The sequence below is a fragment of the Moschus berezovskii genome, chromosome 14 (genome assembly GCF_049115385.1).
Source record: "Moschus berezovskii isolate FMDL1 chromosome 14, NW_MosBer_1.0, whole genome shotgun sequence".
NCBI classification, from domain to species: Eukaryota; Metazoa; Chordata; class Mammalia; order Artiodactyla; family Moschidae; genus Moschus; species Moschus berezovskii.
In genome coordinates this window covers 81,541,510-81,561,024 of record NC_142473.1, presented here as the reverse complement: position 1 = coordinate 81,561,024, position 19,515 = coordinate 81,541,510, and the positions used below count along the sequence as shown (strand labels likewise).

At 53.6% G+C, this 19,515-nt stretch overlaps 1 protein-coding gene across 3 annotated transcripts in view; it reads left to right on the top strand.

Moving 5' to 3' along the window:
* SPI1 (Spi-1 proto-oncogene) overlaps positions 1-19,515 on the top strand; it is a 31,597-nt gene that overhangs the window by 10,714 nt on the left and 1,368 nt on the right. The window contains exons 1-4 of one of the 3 annotated variants that reach the window (XM_055424069.2): positions 2,319-2,574; positions 4,957-5,056; positions 18,445-18,632; positions 19,349-19,511. In XM_055424069.2, coding sequence (XP_055280044.1) covers positions 2,530-2,574; positions 4,957-5,056; positions 18,445-18,632; positions 19,349-19,511 — 496 coding nt within the window. In that variant the 5' untranslated portion in view covers positions 2,319-2,529. Of the gene's footprint in view, positions 1-2,318; positions 2,575-4,956; positions 5,057-18,444; positions 18,633-19,348; positions 19,512-19,515 lie in introns of those variants that run through there. The other 2 variants (XM_055424070.2, XM_088843308.1) reach the window with 2 other exon arrangements.

The following is a 19,515-nucleotide window of genomic DNA, read 5'->3' as shown; positions in this document are numbered from 1 at the left end:
CAGGTGGATTTGTTACCTGTTACCACTGTACCACCTGGGAAGCCCACACTCCCTGCTTGAAACCAGCAAAGGCCCCGCAGTAGCTCCTGGAGGCAGCCCAGGCTGCTGGGCTTGCTACTCAGGGCTCTTAGCCGCCTGGTCTGGTCTTGCTTGCAGCTTGTTCCCTTGTTCTCTCCCACCTCCTGGCTTTGCTTAGGCTTGTTCCTCAGCCAGACATGCTCTGGCCCCTGTGTGCTTCCCTGCCTGTGGCCCTAGCCTGACTGACTATGGCACCTCTTGTGTCCCTGCCTCCCCAAAGAGTCGTGGATCTGCTCACATGTCTGTTCTCTCTGGGCCTGTGAGCTCTTGGAGGCCCAGGGCACACCTCCTTCATGTTCATGTCCCCTCGCCTGGCCCAGCACATGGGAGACTGTCCGTAAAGCGTTAGTGATTAAATGAACGAAAGGGGAGATAAATAAGCATATAAACCAAGCGAGCGAAGAATGAATGAACACATCAAGCAGGACGTGGCTCTCGTGCAGCAGAGCCCACACTCACACCCATGCAGTCAGTGGGGACGAGGCCTCCTTGATGAGAGAGTGGGGTCAGGGATGGCACAGATGCCAGGTCAGTCTGCCTCTCCCCTCTTCTTGGGGAGGGGCCTTGGTCAGGTTCCTAGAGAGTGCTGAGGACCAGTGACCTGGACTCCTTGGCAGGAATACTGAATGGAGAGTCCCAAAGGTGGAGGCAGACAATCAGTGAAGATGTAGGTGAGACAGGTCTGATGGAACTCAGACCTGCGAAGCCCTGGTCTTTGCTGCAAGTGAAGACGCATTCAGGAATCTGGGGTTCCACTGACAGGAAGGATGCAGTGTTAGAGCGAACGGGACTTAGAGCAAAGGGTAAGGCTACACAGGAGAGGAAAGTGAGCTCTCAATGAGCCAGAGAAGTGGGCTTACTAGAGACCAAAGATTTTAACATTGCTTCGTTTCATCCTTCTGCCCTTCAGACTAGGTCAGGAGCTCCCTGAAGGCAGGAGTCTTGTCCAACACGTGTCTCTTTTCCCAGCACCGAGCGTAAACCTTGTGTGTGTGTGTTAGTCACTCAGTCGTGTCTGGCTCTTTGCGACCCCGTGGACTGTAGCCTGCCACTCGCCTCTCTCCGTGGGATTTCCCAGGCAAGAATACTGGAGTGGGCTGCCATTTCCTTCTCCAGGGGATCTTCCCAACCCAGGGACTGAACCCAGGTCTCCCACATTGTGGCAGATTCTTTACTATCTGAGCCACATTGTATAGGCATGAAGCCTAGAACTCAACTGATATTGGCAGAATGCAAAAATGGATGGATGGCTAGATGAATGAACGGGCCAATGATCGAACAGATCGATAGCTGGACATGCAATGGGCAAACAGATGGAAATGTGGATGAGTAGCGAATGGATGGGCTGATAAATGAACATACAGATGGCTCAGTGGATGAGAAGATAAACAAATGGGTGGATGGATAATAGACTAACAGATAAATGGATGAACGAAGAGCTGGATTAAACGGAAAGACAGATGAATGTGCGGCTGGCTTGATGGGTGAATAGACGGACTGACAAAACAGATAAGTAAATGGATGGGAATATAGATGAATGGATGGACAGACAAGAAAAGCTTGTAAACTAGGGAGACTCGATTGACAGTCAGGCATTGGTCAGGGGTGGGGAAACTGAGAAATCTGGGCTGGGAACAGAGATATGGAAGACATGGTGACCCTTAGGAAGCTGGGAGGGGAGGGTGTAAGAGTCCTTCTGGTAGAAATGAAGCTGGCCCACGATGCTGAGGACCAGGCCCCAGGGCCCAGCCCCGGGCTGGATAGGACCAAGCGGTTGGGGGCCTATGGGCCCAAGAAGAGCCAGCCTGGCAGTCAGCCAGACCAGAGCCCTAGGCCAGCCAAGCTGACCCCAGAGCGTGAAGGCCCCAAGAGGACACCCTTACCAGCTCTGATCCCCCAAGGAAGTGACTGTTGGCCACGTGGGGGGGTCTCAAGAGTAGTAGGCATCTGCGGGGTTCGGGGTGAGAGAGCCTCCGCAGGCCCCGGAGGGCAGCAAGGCCCTCCTTGGCGGTGCAGCCAGCCTTCCCCCTCCCATTCTCCCGCCCCACCCCGGCCCTCAAGGCCTCCCCTAGCAGTCCTGGCTTCCTCTGGGCAGGGGGCCTGGCCCCCTCGGCCTCCCAGGCCAGCCCCTGGAGCACCACCTGCCCCAGCCGGCCAGAGACTTCCTGTAGCGCAAGAGATTTATGCAAACGGGCTGGGGTGGTGATGTCACCCCAAGGGGACTATCTCCCAGCGGCAGGCCTTCGATAAAATCAGGAACTTGCGCTGGCCCTGCAATGTCAAGGGAGGGGGCTCACCCAGGGCTCCTGAAGCTCAAGGGGCAGGCCTGAGCCCTGCACCCGCCCCGAAGCGGTCCAGCCCCCCCACCCCCCGACGGGGCGCCCCATCCCCAGGGGCTCCGCACTGGCCCCCACCGAGGCAGGGGACCTGACCGGCTCGGAGCTCGGCTGGATGTTACAGGCGTGCAAAATGGAAGGGTTTCCCCTCGTCCCCCCTGTGAGTATCGGGACTCCTCCACCAGCCCAGCCCGCGGCCCTCGGACGCCCGCCACCTGCCCGCCAGCCCGCCGCCCGCCTTCCCCTATCAGTGGGAAGTTGGTGTTTCCTCCCCGGAGCCCCGGGGCCTGAGACCCAAGCAAGGGGGCCATCGGCCTCCTCGGAGCAAGCACGCCCCGGCGGGCTGAGGGCTGGGCCCACGGTGGGGCTGTGATCGATGGGGCCTGAATGGTTATTTATAGATGGGGCTTGGGTGGCAGCCGGGGTTCCACGGGCCTGGGGGGCCGGCCTGAGGGTGGCGAGGGCGGCAGGGAGCTGGTGGCAGAGGAGCTGGGAAGGCTGGTGTGGAGGGAAGCCGGTCCCCGGGACAGTGAAGGGCTGGCGGGCAGGAGGCAAGAGGCCAGAGGTCTCGGGCCCTGGACTGGGTGCTCCTGGAGACCGAGGCTGCCTTAAACCTGGGTCCCCGCCACCCAGGCGCAGAGGACGTGCCTGTTGACCCAAGAGGTCTGGGCCTTGGGCCCCAAGTGGCGGAGGCAGAGGCGGGGGCCGGGGCAGCGAGGGGAGCAGAGGCTGGCCAGGCAGCTGGGGTTGGGGCTGCGGAGAGGGGGGCAGAGCCATCCTGGGGCTGAGATTGGGGCTGGGGGAGGACCTCGTCCAAGCAGAGACGGGAGCGAGGGCAGCGGCTGAGGCCGGAGGTGGAGAAGCGGGCGTCCCAGGGGACTGGGGCCGGCAGGGCGGCCGTCTGGGCAGACCCCCTCCGCTCTCGCTTCTCGTGGCCGTTGCAGCCTCCGGCAGGTGTCAGCCCACCAGGCCCCTCCGAGAGGACCCCTCCCCCTTTCCTCAACGCCTTCCCCACCCAGCCGGGGATGGGGAGCCCTGAGGGGCAACTGGGAAGGGCTTGGCCGGCCTGCCCATCTGACTCAGCTTTCCCGGCTGGAGGCAACTCCCTTCCCCCTACCTCCGGCCACCCTACCCCAGGCAGGCCCCAGAGCCCCAGGGAGGCACCCCAGCTTGACACCCTGCTGTGGGGCTGTGCTGTCTGCAGACTCAGTGCCAGGCTCCATGCTGGGCCAGGCACAGATGGGACAAGCCAGCCGGCCTCTGACCTGGCCCTGGCCCCCCTTACCCCCACCTGGAACCCAGAAGATGGGGGGACAGCAGGGGGTGACGGGGAGTGGTCCCAGGAAGAGCCCACTCTGCCTCAAGAGAGCCAGAGGCCCCGGGGCCTGGCCACCCTGTCTCTGACCCTTGACCTCTCAATCCCTGAACCCCAGCTAGAGCTGAGCGGGAGACACGTCCTCCTGGGCTCCATGCGAGCCCCCTGAGCCCCTGGCCCAGTCCAGGGGCAACGCAGAGTAGGTCCTGGGAGGGTGGGCTCCCAAGGCAGCTGTGGCCCCCAAACCAAGCCCTGAGGCCCCGGGTGATGGTTGTGCAATCCTTGGGCACACGCGCGGGGGTGGGGAGAGGCCTGGTGACTGTTGGGAAGCCTCTGGGTGTGCATGTCCCAGTGCCTGGCCAGGGAGTGGGCTGAGCGGGGAGGAGAGGGATGGGGAGATGGAGGGAGGGGGACCAGGGAGTGTCCCCGGAGGAAAGGGGAGGAGGGAGAGGCCCCCAAAGCCACAGCCCCAGCGCTGCACGGGGTTGATCTTGTAAAGCCCATCGGTGTGGACAGCCAGCATGGGGGTGGGGGCCCTGAGCCAGCCTGGGACCTGGACATCGGGCAGCGAGAGAGCCTGGGGGCCTGGGGGGCCATGGCAGGAGAACAAGCCTGTGTGCTGGGCGGTGGGCGTGCAGGAACATGAGTGACCCAGGATGGACACGGGCGTGCGCGTGTGTGTCGGTGAGCTTGGCGGTGAGGGGGTGGATTCATGTGTCAACCCCAGGGACTCTGCGAGCGCCTGCAGGCGGGTGTATACTGGCGTGCGTGCCCAGGGTGATGTGAGGGCTGTGCGTGGACGTGTGTGTGAGAGCACACATTGTGTGGGAAGTGTGTAAGGGGGCGTTTCTGTGCATTTGGGGAGGGGGGTGCAGGCAAGTTGGTGTGACTGTGCACGGGTGAGTGTCTGAGGCTGGGACCTGGGCACGCAGTGGCGAGTGAGTGTGAGGTGGCCGGGGAGCCGTGGGCCGTCCCCTCAGACCTGTCTTCTTTTGACCTCTGACCCTCCAGGGTCTCTGTCACCCCCTCTCTGCCGGAGCCGAGGCTTTTGCACCCCGGGTCCCCTGCTTGCGCTCTGCATGGCCTCTCCCAGTTGCAAGCAGAAAGAGGGCTGTAGGCCTGATAAGGGGGCTCAGTGTGGACCCAACATCCTGGGGGGGGGTGGTCCTGCCAACATGGCTGGGGTCTCCCTGCCGCACTCCGAGTCCTGACCTGCTCCTCTCTCAGCAGCCATCAGAAGACCTAGTTCCCTATGACACGGATCTCTACCAACGCCAAACGCACGAATATTACCCCTATCTCAGCAGTGATGGAGAAAGCCACAGCGGTGAGTAGCGGGCCCCGCCCTGCCCTGACTTCCCCAGCCTGGCCTGAACCCCAGCGCTGCTGGGTTCTGGGGAGGGAAAAGCGTACCCTTCCTGAGGCTTCTTTGGAATCCCGAGGATCGGCTCCAGTTAGCTCTCAGGGACATGAACTCACTACCCTAAATCCCCACGCTCCCGCTCCCCACCGGCACCCCACACCCCCATCGTGCATCTCTGGAGCATCCCCGGTGTGCAGGCATGGGTGAGCTTCTTCTATGCTTTAGCTTCTCATCCAACCTTTTTGGCCTGTTTACACCTGACGAAACAGGCGGAGAGGCTCCGGGACTCGTACAAGGAGGCGCATCTGGTCAGTGGGACCCAGCTCTGTCTGCTCCAGGTCCAGTGCTCTCTCTCTCTTTTTTTTTTTTTGGCTTCACTTAGCTGCTCATTCATGTCCAACTCTTTGCGGCCCCATGGAACTGTCGTCTGCTGTGCTCCCTGTCCAGGGGATTCTCCAGGCGAGAATACTGGAGTGGGTTGCCATTTCCTCCTCCAGGGGATCTTCCCGACCCAGGGGTCGAACCCGCGTCTTCTTCTCCTCCCCCAGCCCCATCTTCCTCTCCACTCTTGTCACCGCCCGTGACACTGAACCCCTCACTGGTGCAGCCCCAGTCCCTGCTGTGTGTGACTGACAGCGTTTGTCTATTGACGTTTGGGCTGGATAATTCTACGCTGTGAGGTCTGTCCTGTGCCTTGTAGGGTATGTGCCAGCATTCCTGGCTTCTACCCACCGGATGCCAGCATTACTCCCAATCATGACAACCAAAAATGTCTCCAGAGTTGCCAAATGTCCCCTGGCGGTGGGGGGTGGAGGCAGAAGCGCTCCCATTTGAGAGCTGTTCATTCGGCAGGGGCTGAAACCCTGTCTGCAGGTGGTAGGGGTGAGGATGTGGACTGGGCCAGGGCCTTTTCCTATCTGGGTCCAATTGCCCCCACCCCGAAGCCCAGGCTCCATCCTGAAGCAAACTCAGGGGAGGGGAGAGGACCTTCAGGGTCTGGGGCCTGGGCAGGGGGCTAAGAGAGGTCACTGGTGGTAGATCTCGGCGTATTGATGGAATATCTCTGAACCAAAGGCGAGGTGGCCTGGTTCATGGGTCTCCACTGAGGGATTCTTCATGGGGTCTGGAGGCCTGGGCAAGCCAGACAGCGGGGTGTCTGCAACCCCACAGGGACAGGCATGCTCTGTGCCACAGCCAAGGAAGGTTTCACCCCTGAGGGCCTCACCTGGGGGCCGTTCACGCCTGGAGCTCCATTCTGCTGGCACACCTCTGGCAGTTTAAGCCTGATGTCTGTACCTAGAGATACCATATGTGGCAAGTCCTTATTTAGGGCCCTCACATCCAGATGGCAAAGCCTGCAAACAATTTTGCCTGGAACTCACACCTGACAACCATTCTAAAAACTATAACTGGAAGTCATATCTTGGGAGTAAGGGGTGGACATCCTTCAAGGCCATATCTGGGAACAGACAGGCTCCTTTCAGAACTTGAGGACTAGAAAGACTTTAAAAAATCCATTTTTCCCCCATACTTTTAAATTTTATACTTCTACAAGAAGTGCATCCTTTCTGGGGAAAATCCAGAGACGGTTTAGAGAGTCTCCCTCCTCCAGCTCTACCTCCGGCTCCCACCGCCAGGGTCGGGGGCTGACTCTCCCTGACTCCAGCCCTACACCTGCTTCTACCCAGAGTCTGGGACCTAAGCAGGTCTTGAGGACTGCTTGAGGACTGGCGCCCCCTGGTGGCTCCAGGCAGCAGGACCGCTCAGGTCCTTGCAAGCTCAGGGCTGCCTCTGACCCCTTCTAGCTAGCATCAGGGATTTCTACCCTGGCCTGACCCCTTCTCAGTCTCCCTGGGTCTGGGTACCCTTCCTTTGGGTCTACCGAAGCTGCATTCTCCCCTCCTGTAATACAGGGGTGCTATTTATACACTCTAGAAACTAGGTAGGCCTGGGGCTGGCTGATGGAGTGAGCTCTGTAGAGAAAGCCAGCGGTTTCCCAGCTCGGCGCTCAGGCAGATCCCTTATATCTGGGGTGGGGCTCTAGGAGTGACTCTCAGTTGGCTGCCTGAGCTTCCCGTCTGGGACCTTTCTGCAGAGACTCCTTCTGAGTCTTCAGGTGCTCTGGTCCCTATTCCCTACCCCTTCCCCCACCACCCCCTGCCATCGCTGACCATCTGGGCATCTGTTCTCTCCCTTCAATACCTGTTGGAAGGTAATTTCTGAAGACTCAAGAGTTGAGTCACCCCCACACTCTCCCCCCAGCTCCCGCATGCCCTCTGCATCTATCCTTGCGGGAGGTGAGGCTTGGTGAAAAGGCTTTGGGGCCAGGCCTGCCTCGAGTCCTGGCTCCATCACTCACCCGTGTAATCTTGGAGTGAGTGACTTAACCCCTCTGCACCCCCGTTTCTGCATCTATAAAACCGAGAACGTGAAAACACCTCACGGAGTTGCAGTGGTTAAATGAGGTAATATATGAAATGTGTGAGGTAATGCGCTGAGTCCAAGGCCCAGTAAACTTTCAGGGCGTGGTGTGTTAGTTTTACTGAATCCCCGCAGAGGGGAGAGGTGAAGCAGGTCGACAGGGAGTGGAGAAGCACAGAAGGTTCTGTGACATCAACAGGCTCATTTCCCGGTGACCCTGCAGACAGCTGGCCAGTCCACCACTCACCCAGGCGTCCGCTCCCCTCCCATCCACCCAGCCCCGCCCAGCCACCCATCCTTCCAACGCTTGCTGTCCAGTCCACTTGTCCACGCATCCCCTCACTTGTCCATCCGCCAAATAGCCCCTGATTACATACGGTGGACCTGACCTTGTTCTAGGCGTTAGATTTGTCACAATGAGCAGGCCAGGCAAGACCACTGCCCTTGTGGAGCTTACAGTCCAGTGAGGGCAAGAGACAGGGAACAGTTGAATTAGCAGACACGCTCTAAAGACGTCCTGTAGAAAGCAGAGTGACATGAGTCAGGCTCTGCCATCTGCATGTGAGGGCCCTAAAGAAGGACTCGCCACAAATGGCATCTCTGGGTACAGATGTCAGGTTTAAGCTGCCGGAGGTGTGCCCGCAGGACGGAGCTCCAGGGGTGAACGGTCCCCAGGTGAGGCCCTCAGGTGGAAATCTGAGTGCTCTGAAGGAACACTAATGCACAAACAGGGAGTCACAAGTGTTCTAGAAGCGGGAACAACAGGTGCAAGAACAGGAGGGACCTCGGTGGGGACCAGGGTAGGCAGGGAGCGAAGGCAGCAGAAACGACACGAAGGGAGGCCGGTCTGCAGGGGAGAACCGCACAGGCCCGAGGACTGCGGCGGGAGCTTGTCCTGTTTCCCTCACCTAATGGGAAGCCACTGGAGGGGGCTGGGCAAAGAAATGACACGACCTGAGTAACCTTTTGTGTGTGTGTGTTGGGTAAATATCTAAATAAATTATAGATGTTTAATTTTAATTATTCAAACAAGAAATACCCATTGCAAACAACTTTAAAATACAGCAGCATATGAAGGGAAATATTACTACCCGCTTCCCAGTCTCACCCCGCACTGATAGCCATCTTGGTCTATCCCAGCAGATACTTCATTTGACGGTGTATAATCCTGTCTGTTTGTAAGTGTATGGTTGGTTTAGTCGCTAAGTCATGTCCGACTCTTGCGACCGCATGGACTGTAGCCCGCCAGGCGCCTCTGTCCATGGGATTTTCCAGGCAAGAATACTGGAGCGGATTCCCATTTCATCCACACATATCCTATCCATTCAGAAATGAACTGTAGCATCATGCTGTTCTGCAATCTGCTACTTTTTACATAAATTTATCAGAGTTGCTTCTCCATGGCCTATCCAGCGCATCAGAGATAGTTGAAAGCTTTTTCTCAAGTCTTTCTGTTACAGAGCAATGGAAGTATATACATGAAAGTTTGAAACAGAGACTTAGAACAGCATTTATTTATTAATTCACAAACACTTATCAAGGACTTTCTATATGCCAGGTGGAGGTGAATCTAACTTGACTTTTTACTTAGAGAAATCTATTGTACTATGAGAGATGAGCATTTGACTTTCTAGTTATTCATAGCACACACACATACTGCTTCACACATACCAAAATAGTTACAGTAACTTTCCCCCTTTTCTTCATTGTATTGCTGTTATGATATACAACATAAGTGTGTGAGCGTAAGGTGACTTCACACACCTATACACTGGGAAATGATCACCACGTAAGTTTAGTTAATATCCATCTCCTCATACAGTTACAAAAAAATTTTCCCCTTGTGATGAGAACTTTCAGGAGATACTCTTAACTTTCGAAGTTACCATACAGCAGTTAGCTCTAGTCATTCTGTCCATAACATCCCCAGGACTTATTTATCTTACAACTGAAAGTTCGTAACTTAGACCACCATCACCCGATTTCCCCCATTTCCCCACTACTTCTGGCAACCACCAATCTGACCTCCTTTTCTGAATTGTTATTTTTTTAAAAGATTCCACATATAAGTGAGATCATACAGCATTTGTCTTCCTCTGGATTCTATTTTTAATTTTTTTTCCCACTTTTTGGCCATTTGCCACATGTGGGGGCTTCCCCAGTGGCTCAGAGGGTAAAGAATCTGTCTGCAATGTGGTAGACCTGGGCTCGATCCCTGGGTCAGGAAGTTCCTCTGGAGAAGTGAAAGGCTACCCACTCCAGTATTCTTGCCTGGAGAATTCCATGGGCAGAGGAGCCTGGTGGGCTACCTTCCATGGGGGTCACAAAAAGTCGGACACGACTGAACGACTAACACTCAACATTGACGTCATGCGGGCTTTTAGTGCCCTGATCAGGAATTCAAGCCTGGTCCCCTGCATTGGGAGCATGAAATCTTACCTGCTAGACCACCAGGGAAGCCCCTTTTTCTGTATTCTAAGTTTGTTAAATTGACATCTGAATTTCGCACGGTTTGGACCGTGTGAATATTGTTCACAGTTGAGCCACACTGCGTACTGTGATTACCTGTACCTTCTCATCGCTGTGTTTCTGAGGGCTGAGCAGCAGGGACATCGGCCCCCACCCTGCAGCCAGGCTGCTGGGAGTCACGGCCCATGTCCCCATTACCAGGTGGGGTGGCCACAGGGAAGCGGCCTCAGCCCTCTGGGCCTCAGCTTCTCACTCATGATACCTACTTCACAGGACTGCCCTAAGGATGGAGTGAGCTACTCCATATAAGAGGCTTAGAAAGCAAAAAGTATGTAAGGATTTGTTACTCATAGCATTATGCTCTCCTAAGAGAGGATGTCTGGGAGACAAGGTTTTTGTGTTTCCTGGTGTCTTTATGGTCTCACCTGATTAACAGTAGTTGGGTTGTGTATAGAAATCTAAGTTGAAAAAAAATTTTTTTTTTCTCATTGAAACTGAAAGCATTTCTCTACTGTCTTCAGGTTACTAGAGTTTTTCTTAGGAAATCTGATGTCATTCTATATCCTCTTTTTTGAATGTAACCATTTGGGGTTTTGTTTAATTTTTTTCCTGTTTAGTTTTGTTTTATCTCTCTGGAAGTTTCTAGTGTCTTCTCCCAATACCTAGTGGTTCCACTGAATAAGTTTTTGTGTTTTTTTTAAATCGCTCTAATTTCTGGGTGGAGAATAGCTGGAGAGGAGGCAAGCGTAGGAACAGGGGGGAAGCCCGGGAGGAAACCACTGGAATATTCCAGACAGGAGATGACGGTGTCTTGGCCAAGGGTGGTGGCAAGACAGACAAAAATGAGCAGATGGATTCAGGATAAATTCTCAAGGTAGGGCTCATAGAATTTGCTGTGTATTAGTTTGAAGTTGTGATTAAAATGTATACAGTATTACATGTACTATCTTAATCATTTGCCCATGTATAGTTCAGTGGCTCAAGGACACGTTGCTGTGCTACCATCCCCACCATCCAGCTCCAGGACTCTTTTCATCTTGCGAGACTGGCATTCTGGACCGATTAAACAGTCCCTCCCACTGCCCCATCCCCTCAGCCCCTGGCAACCATCATTCTACTTTCCGTTCCTATGACTTTGACTGCTCCAAGTACCTCATCTTAGTGGAATCATGCAGTACTTCTCTTTTTGTGACTGGCTTCTTTTATTTAACACATAATATCCTCCAGGCTCACCTGTGTTGCAGTGTACATCAGAATTTCCTTCCTTTTTAAAGCTGAGTCATATTCCGTTGTATGGATAGACTACACTTTGTTTACCCATTCATCTGCCAATGGATACGTGTGTTGCTTCTACCTTTTGGTTGTTGTGAATAACGCTGCTGTGAACATAGGTGTTAAAGTATCTCTTTGAAGATCCTGCTTCCAGTTCTTTGAGACTATATGCCCAGAAGTAGAATTGCTGGACTGTAAGATAATTCTATTTTTAATTGTTTGAGGACCAAGCGTAATGCTTTTCCTGAGTGGTTGCAGCATTTTAGTCTCAATAGTGCGCAGGATTCCACTCCTCCACATCCTTGCCAAAGCTTGTTATTTTCTGTTTTAACCATTAAAAAATGACGTGTAGCTCATTTACAATGTCATGTGCTCAGCAGTGCTTCACGGATTGTATCTGTGTCTGTATACATGTATGTGTGTATTCTTTTTCAGATTCTCTTTCGTTCTATTATTACAAGATAGTGAATGTAGTTCCCTGTGTTATACAGCCGGCCCGGGTTGTTCTGTGTTTTGGTAATAGCCATCCTAATGCTATTTGCAGTGGGATGGATGGAGGAACAGAGTTCCAAAGTATGACCACTCTCGCCATCATTCCATCTTTCTGTTCACTTTTCATCTTTTCACACCACAGATTCACAGTTTGTTCACAGTCTTCTAATCACCCATTCATTTCATTCGTCCTCCGAAGTGTCCTTCCTTCCCCTCCCAAACCTTCCTTCCATCCCAGGCACATTGCCAGGTGCTGAAGGATGAATAAAACACCGACCCTGCCAGATTTATCCTTTTTAACAAAGGGGAGAACTAAAATCGTAATGATTAGGCTACAATGTAAGAAATAATAAGGAAGGTGAGACCTGGAGCTCTCCGCTCGCTGGGACCTCAGTTTCCATGTTTGAATAACCTGCAGGAGGGCTGCGATCAAGGAGCCCCTGTCCGGTGGTCTGTGATTTCCTGCGAAGGCTTTTTGCCTCACTCCTTGCTTTCTTAATTCCTCATCCTCCTTCTCAGTCTTGATCTCACTTCTCCTCTCCTGGCGAGAGCCATGCCTTCAGGCTGGGGTTTCTGCTTGAAGGAGATAAGGTCAACTGAATGACACGAAGGCTTGCATTTTGTGTGTGTGTGGGGGGATTGTTTGGAATATCATTTTATTTTTGTCCTAGTGACATATAGGTGTTAGTGACACAAAAACCTGAGTAGCAGTAAGGATGTGTGGGTAGGACTTTGGTCCCAGACTGGAAGCTGGTTTAGAGGGTGGAAGTGAAAGATGTGGATGAATGGGTCATTGCTGGCTGGCTGAACAAAGGTTCAGCAATGGAAGGATGGCTAAATGGGAGCACGGGTGGGTTAAATGACGGATGATGAACGAGTGAATGACGGACAGATGGTACTTGGATGGTGGATGGGTGGACGGATGGATAGACGGATGGATGATGCCGGATGGTGGATGGCTGGCGGCTAGATGATGAATAATGAATGTGGGGTAGATGATGGGACGCAGACAGACGGATGGTAGCAGTCCGTGAACTCTGTCGCCATGTGTCTCACTTAAAGCTTTCATTAGCCGTCGTGGTCCTCAGAGATGGTATGGCATAGGGGTAAGAGTTTAGTCCCTGCAGTCACACATAGGTGGGTCTGGATCCTGACTCGACCAACGACTATCTGTGGGCAAGAGACTTTATGTCTCGGAGTCACAGCTTCCGCATATGCAAAAGGAAGGTCAGACCATAGCGGCCACTTTGTCAGAGCTCTGGTGAGGACTGGGTGCCACAATGTGGAGGAAGTGCTTAGGACAGTGCCTGATACATAAAAAACACATTAAAAGTGAGCTTTCACTGGCCATTTGACCAAATACCGACTGAAGCCTAGGCTGTGTTGAATGCCCTACAGGTTGCAGAAGGGAGGGTCCAGAGCTGTCTCCGGATGTGCGAATGACACTATACTCCTGTGTGTTAACTTCTCGTATTTATTCATTGGCTGCACCTGGTCTTAGCTGTGGCATACGGAACTTCAATCTTCATCGCTTCATGCCTGGTCTTTTTTCCAGTTGTGGCTTGTGGGATCTTTTTTTCTTTTTTTTTTCTTTTAGTTGCAACATTCAAACTCTTAGCTGCAGCCTGTGGGATCTAGTCGCCTGACCAGGGATTGAACTCTGGGCCCCTTGCATTGGAAGGACAGAGTCTTAGCCACTGGACCACCAGGGAAGTCCTGACACTATGTCCTTTTGAGGAGCAGAAAGTCATGCTAAGGGGACACAAATTTCAGGAGAGTCTGGGTGACCTCTCAAAGTGACAAGCAGGGATTTAGCAAAGCATTCCTGGGCAGTCATCTAGGAATAAGGTCCAAAGAGCCCAGGAGTGCTGACCTTTGCATAAGGATGGACTCATGGCATTATGTTCCTTCAGACGACTCATCTCTGCCTACCAGTGTTTATTATATAACTGCCCCAGCACTCAAAATCAAGGGTAGAGGAAAGGTTTCCGTTGGGCCTTTTGAAACCTTCATTGTAGCCCAAGAGTCTCTGGTGCAGGTTCCAGCGACCCTGGGGCAGGGGCCCTGAGCCTCAGTGAGCAAACCAACCTCTGCAGGGTGCTGTGAAAGGCCAGACTCTCCCACCTCCTTCTGGCGCTGCAGATCGCATGGGTCTCCGATGGGCCCCAAATCTGCAAGCTTTTCTGGCCCTCAAAGTGACTCGAATCGGGGGGTGCTGAGACCTGCTGTGGGAAGTGCTGTCCTCAAGCTGGGACTACCGGAATGAGCCCGTGGGTCTCATGTGGAGCTGGGACAGAGGTGGGGACTGAGAGACAGAACTCAGAGCCCCCAAGCCAGAGTGATTGAGACTCTGTGCTTCCAACGCAGGTGGCACGGGTCTGATCCCTGGTAGGGGAACTAAGACCCCACACGCCACACGGCACAGCCAAAACCCGCTCCTGCAATAAAACCCAAAAAAGACCTGGAGTAGGGGGGAGGATAAGGTATTCTATAAAGATCAGGAAGTTCCCCTGGAGAAGGGCATGGCAACCCACTCCAGTATTCTTGCCTGGAGTATCCCAGAAGTGGAGGAACCTGGCTGGTTACAGTCCACAGGGTGGCAAAGAGTCGGACACCACTGAAGTGACTTGGCACGCATGCACGAGCAAGATAAGGCATTCTATGAAGATCTAGGCATTTCGGCCTGGGCAAGGGAAGGCAAAAACGGGAAGGGCTTGGAGTGGGGCTCCGGGCAGATCTACAGCTAAAAAGGAACCTGGATGCACTCCATCACCCCAGAGCCCCAGAGAGCCCCATCCACACAGACAGAGCCAACTCTCTCTCAGCAAGTGGAGAATTTCTGGGTCTTATTAATGCAAGGCAAAATGAAAGTACAAAATAAGTGTTATTTTGTTTTGTTTTCCCTTAAGATTTGGATAATTTGATGGAGGAGAGTCAGAGTTCTTAAGAAGCTAAGATTCATGCATTCACTCAGGAAATGCTTGTTCAGTGCCTACTGTATCTCAGTTCAGTCCAGTTCAGTCCAGTTCAGTCGCTCAGTCGTGTCCAACTCTTTTCGAGCACATGGACTGCAGCATGCCTGGCCTCCCTGTCCATCACCAACTCCCGGAGTTTACTCAAACTCATGTCCACTGAGTCAGTGATGCCATCCAACCATCTCATCCTCTGCCATCCCCTTCTCCTCCCACCTTCAATCTTTCCCAGCATCAGGGTCTTTTCAGATGAGTCAGTTCTTCACATCAGGTGGCCAAGTATTGGAGTTTCAGCTTCAGCATCAGTCCTTCCAATGAATATTCAGGACTGATCTCCTTAAGGATGGACTGGTTGGATCTCTTTGCAGTCCAAGGACTCTCAAGAGTCTTCTCCAACACCACAGTTCAAAAGCATCAAGACACCTACTGCGTCTAGGCACTGAGAATACGAAGGTTAACAAAACCAGTCCTCTGCCCTTGGTGCAACCTTGGGGTCCCAACTTGAGCTTCTGTGAGAAAGAGTCAGCTAGGATCCCTCAAACTATTATTTCTCTGGACCATGGACTAAGGTGGCAGAGAGCAGGTGAAGATGAGGAATTGGTAAGTATTAAAGTAGCTGCTGTTTGCTCAGGTGCTGATTTAGGCTCTCTAAAGACAGGTCAGGAAGCAACAGTTAGAACTGGACATGGAACAACAGACTGGTTCCCAACAGGAAAAAGAGTACGTCAAGGTTGTATATTGTCACCTTGCTTATTTGACTTACATGCAGAGTACATCATGAGGAACGCTGGGCTGGAAGAAGCACAAGCTGGAATCAAGATTGCCGGGAGAAATATCAATAACCTCAGATATGCAGATGACACCACCCTTATGGCAGAAAGTGAAGAGGAACTCAAAGGCCTCTTGATGAAAGTGAAAGAGGAGAGTGAAAAGGTTGGCTTGAAGCTCAACATTCAGAAAACAAAGATCATGGCATCTGGTCCCATCACTTCATGGGAAATAGATGGGGAAACAGTGTCAGACTTTATTTTTGGGGGGCTCCAAAATCACTGTGGATGCTGATTGCAGCCATGAAATTAAAAGACGCTTACTCCTTGGAAGGAAAGTTATGACCAACCTGAATAGCATATTAAAAAGCAGAGACATTACTTTGCCAACAAAGGTCTGTCTAGTCAAGCCTATGGTTTTTCCAGTGGATGGATGTGAAAGTTGGACTGTGAAGAAAGCTGATCACCTAAGAATTGATGCTTTTGAACTGTGGTGCTGGAGAAGACTCTTGAGAGTCCCTTGGACTGCAAGGAGATCCAACCAGTCCATTCTAAAGGAGATCAATCCTGGGTGTTCATTGGAAGGACTGATGCTGAGGCTGAAACTCCAATACTTTGGCCACCTCAGGCGACGAGTTGACTCACTGGAAAAGACTCTGATGCTGGGAAGGATTGGGGGCAGGAGGAGAAGGGGACGACAGAGAATGAGATGGCTGGATGGCATCACTGACTCGATGGACATGAGTTTGAGTGAACTCCAGGAGTTGGTGATGGACAGGCAGGCCTGGTGTGCTGTGATTCATGAGGTCGCAAAGAGTCGGACACGACTGAGCGACTGAACTGAACTGAACTGAAAGACAGCATTAAACATTCATATAATTATCATTATAAGGATAACGGGTGTGTGTGTGCTCAGTCGCTCATGTGTCCGACTCTTTGCAACCCCATGGACTGTAACCAACCAGGTCCTCTGTCCATGGGATTCTCCAGGCAAGGATATTGGAATGGGTAGCCATTTCCTTCCAAGGGATCTTCTCAACCCAGGGATTGAACCTGTGTTTCCTGCTACTCCTACGCTGGCAGGCAGATTCTTTACCACTGAGCTACCTGGGAAGCCTGGAATGATAATAGTTAATGTTTATTGAGTCTTACTTTGTGCCAGGTTCCAATCGAAGTGCCTTGCAAGCATTAGCTCATTTAATCCTCACAGCAAGCCTATGACGTGAGATGGGTGCAGTTATTAGCCCCATCTCACAGACAAGGCAACAGGCATAGAGAAGCAGAAAGACCTGCCCAGTGTCACTCAAGGGTGAGTGGCAGACCCAGCATTCAAACCCAGCTCCGCCCCAATTAGCTCCCCTATGCCATGCAGCTTCACGGAAGTGGGAGTCTGGACTGTGGGTTCAAATAATTCCACATGTGAATCGGACCTCAGTAACCGCCCAGTTGGGTCTCTGGCTTTTGCAGAATCAGAGGCTCAGGGAGATAAAATATCTTGCTCAGGGTCACAAGGCAAAGCCACCACAGAGCAGGATTGGAAAATGAGTGAGTCTTCTGAGAGCCAGTGCAGAGCCAAGACAACATGTGTCATTTCTCAGGGATGCGTGAGCAACGATGTGTTTGTGAGAGAGAGAGGGGGGAGACAGACACACAGAGATACGCACAGGAGGTTGGTGACGGTCCCCTGCAGGGCCCTGTGCCAGTCCCGGAGACATTGACCTGTCTTAGCATCCTGTACACTCCCTCTCTGGGTCACACGAGAAAAATTCCTCTTGCCACTTTGTCACCACATCTTCTTTTGGAGTCCAAGTTGTACCCAAGAAGTCCTCAGACATGTGGTGTTTTTTGTTCCTAGAAAAGGTGCCCAGAGTAACCACGTTGAAGACTGGCTCCAGGCCCAGGCAGGGCTCCCAGTGGCACAGAGCTGTTCCCCAAACTCAAATCCACCCTACCGCAGACTCTGAAAGCACCCACCAGGGGCTTTCCGGGAAAGCCTCAGGTGCCGCGGCGACCTCCCTGGGACTCAGGTGCAGCTCCCCAAGGACACGGCCTTGGAGGGGCCGCAGTGGGAGCTCGGCTGAGGAATGTCAGCCCTGTGACTCTGCAGTCACAGCTCGGCCATGTGACGGGGCAGTGAGCTGTGACTGCGGGTAGCCAGTCAGCTCAGGAACCTCTGCTGCATCTGAAGGGGAGGAGAAGCGACTCCACACGCTCCCGAGTGCAGGCTCTGGAGCTCGGGGGGTTTACAAACGTGAACTTGCATGGATCCTCCTAGTTTCTAGCATCTCTGTTTGACAAAGGGCTCAATGCACGTGCCTGAGGCCACACAGAAAGGAAAAGGCTTGGATTCGGACTCTGGCTCAAAAGCCGGCATCCTTGTGATGGGCATGGGAGAGAGGGTAGACTGGTTGTTGAGAATAAAGGCTTTGCCTCCAGCGGCCTTTGACTGGGGGCAGGTCATGTAGCCTCTCCAAGCCTCTGTGTCCTCATCCATAGCATATTCTGAGTATTCTAAAGTCCCTCAGTCGTGTCTGACTCTTAGAGACCCCATGGACCGCAGCCCGCCAGGCTCCTCTGTCCATGGGATTCCCCAGGCAAGAATACTGCAGTGGGTTGCCATGCCCTCCTCCAGGAGATTGTCCTGACCCAGGAATCGAACCCAAGTCTCCCGCATTGCAGGCAGATTCTTTACCGTTTGAGCTACCTGGGGAAGACCCATCTATAGAATCGGAGTCAGAAAATAGCAGCGTGGGTGGTGCTTCGATTAATGCCAATATGCAGTCCAGAATGATGGTGGTGATTATGATAGGGGACACGGCCTGGCGCTATTATTTTTATATATACTATTATTGTTATATACATTCTATTAACTATAGTTATTATACACCATTTATAATATATACTATTATTGTTCATATAACATCATGTACATCATAAGCGCCTCTGCTTTGGCCCGCAGACCATTACTGGGACTTCCACCCACACCACGTGCACAGCGAGTTCGAGAGCTTCGCTGAGAACCACTTCACCGAGCTGCAGAGCGTCCAGCCCCCACAGCTGCAGCAGCTCTACCGCCACATGGAGCTGGAGCAGATGCACGTGCTCGACACCCCCATGGCTCCTCCCCACGCCAGCCTCGGTCACCAGGTGCGTGCCTGCAGGGCCGCCCCACCCGGCCTGGCCGGCGCCTGCAGTGAGGCAGGCGCTCTGAAGGAAGCTGACACAGGCTCTTACTCAACCCGGCTTCCTGCCCCACAGCGCCAACGGTGGCCGGAGCCCCAACGGCTGCCTCCTGACCCCCGGCTGACCTCGTGACCTTGCACCCCTTATCTGCTCTCGTCCCACTGAGGACAGAGCCCGGACCATTCCCACCCCCCACACACTGGTCCTTCTGACCCCCGGGTACCTCATTGTGGGTCCTTGGAAACTCCGGGGCTGGAGCCTCCACCCTGTTCACTGGCTCCTCGTGGGTCTGGCATCCACGTCACTGAGCCCTGAAATCCGCTGACCTCTCCATCTCCCCGCTGACTCCTTTCACCGACCCTCCCCATCAGCCCCTCACCCCAGGGCAGCTGCCTGTCCACATGGCACCTCCCACCGCCCAAACCAGGGAGACCGGTGGGGTGTCAGGAGCCACTCTGTCCCCACAACCGGCACCCTGTGTGTGGGGACCCCGTCTGACCCCATAACCCGCCCGACCTCCAGTGTCCCCAGCCTTCTCCCAAATCCCTCTGCCCCTCCCTGGCCACCCCGCCCCAAGACCGCCTCTTCTCTCACCCCACGGACCACCCCCCACAACCTGGCCGCCTTCAGCTTTGCACCATCCCTCAGGGACCCCAACCCTCCTTCTGTCTCCTTTCCAGGTCTCGTACTTGCCCCGGGTGTGCCTGCCGTACCCCTCGCTGTCTCCCGCCCGGCCCAGCTCGGATGAAGAGGAAGGGGAGCGGCAGAGCCCCCCGCTGGAGGTGTCCGACGGGGAGGCCGATGGCCTGGAGCCAGGGCCTGGTCTCCTGCACGGGGAGACAGGTAG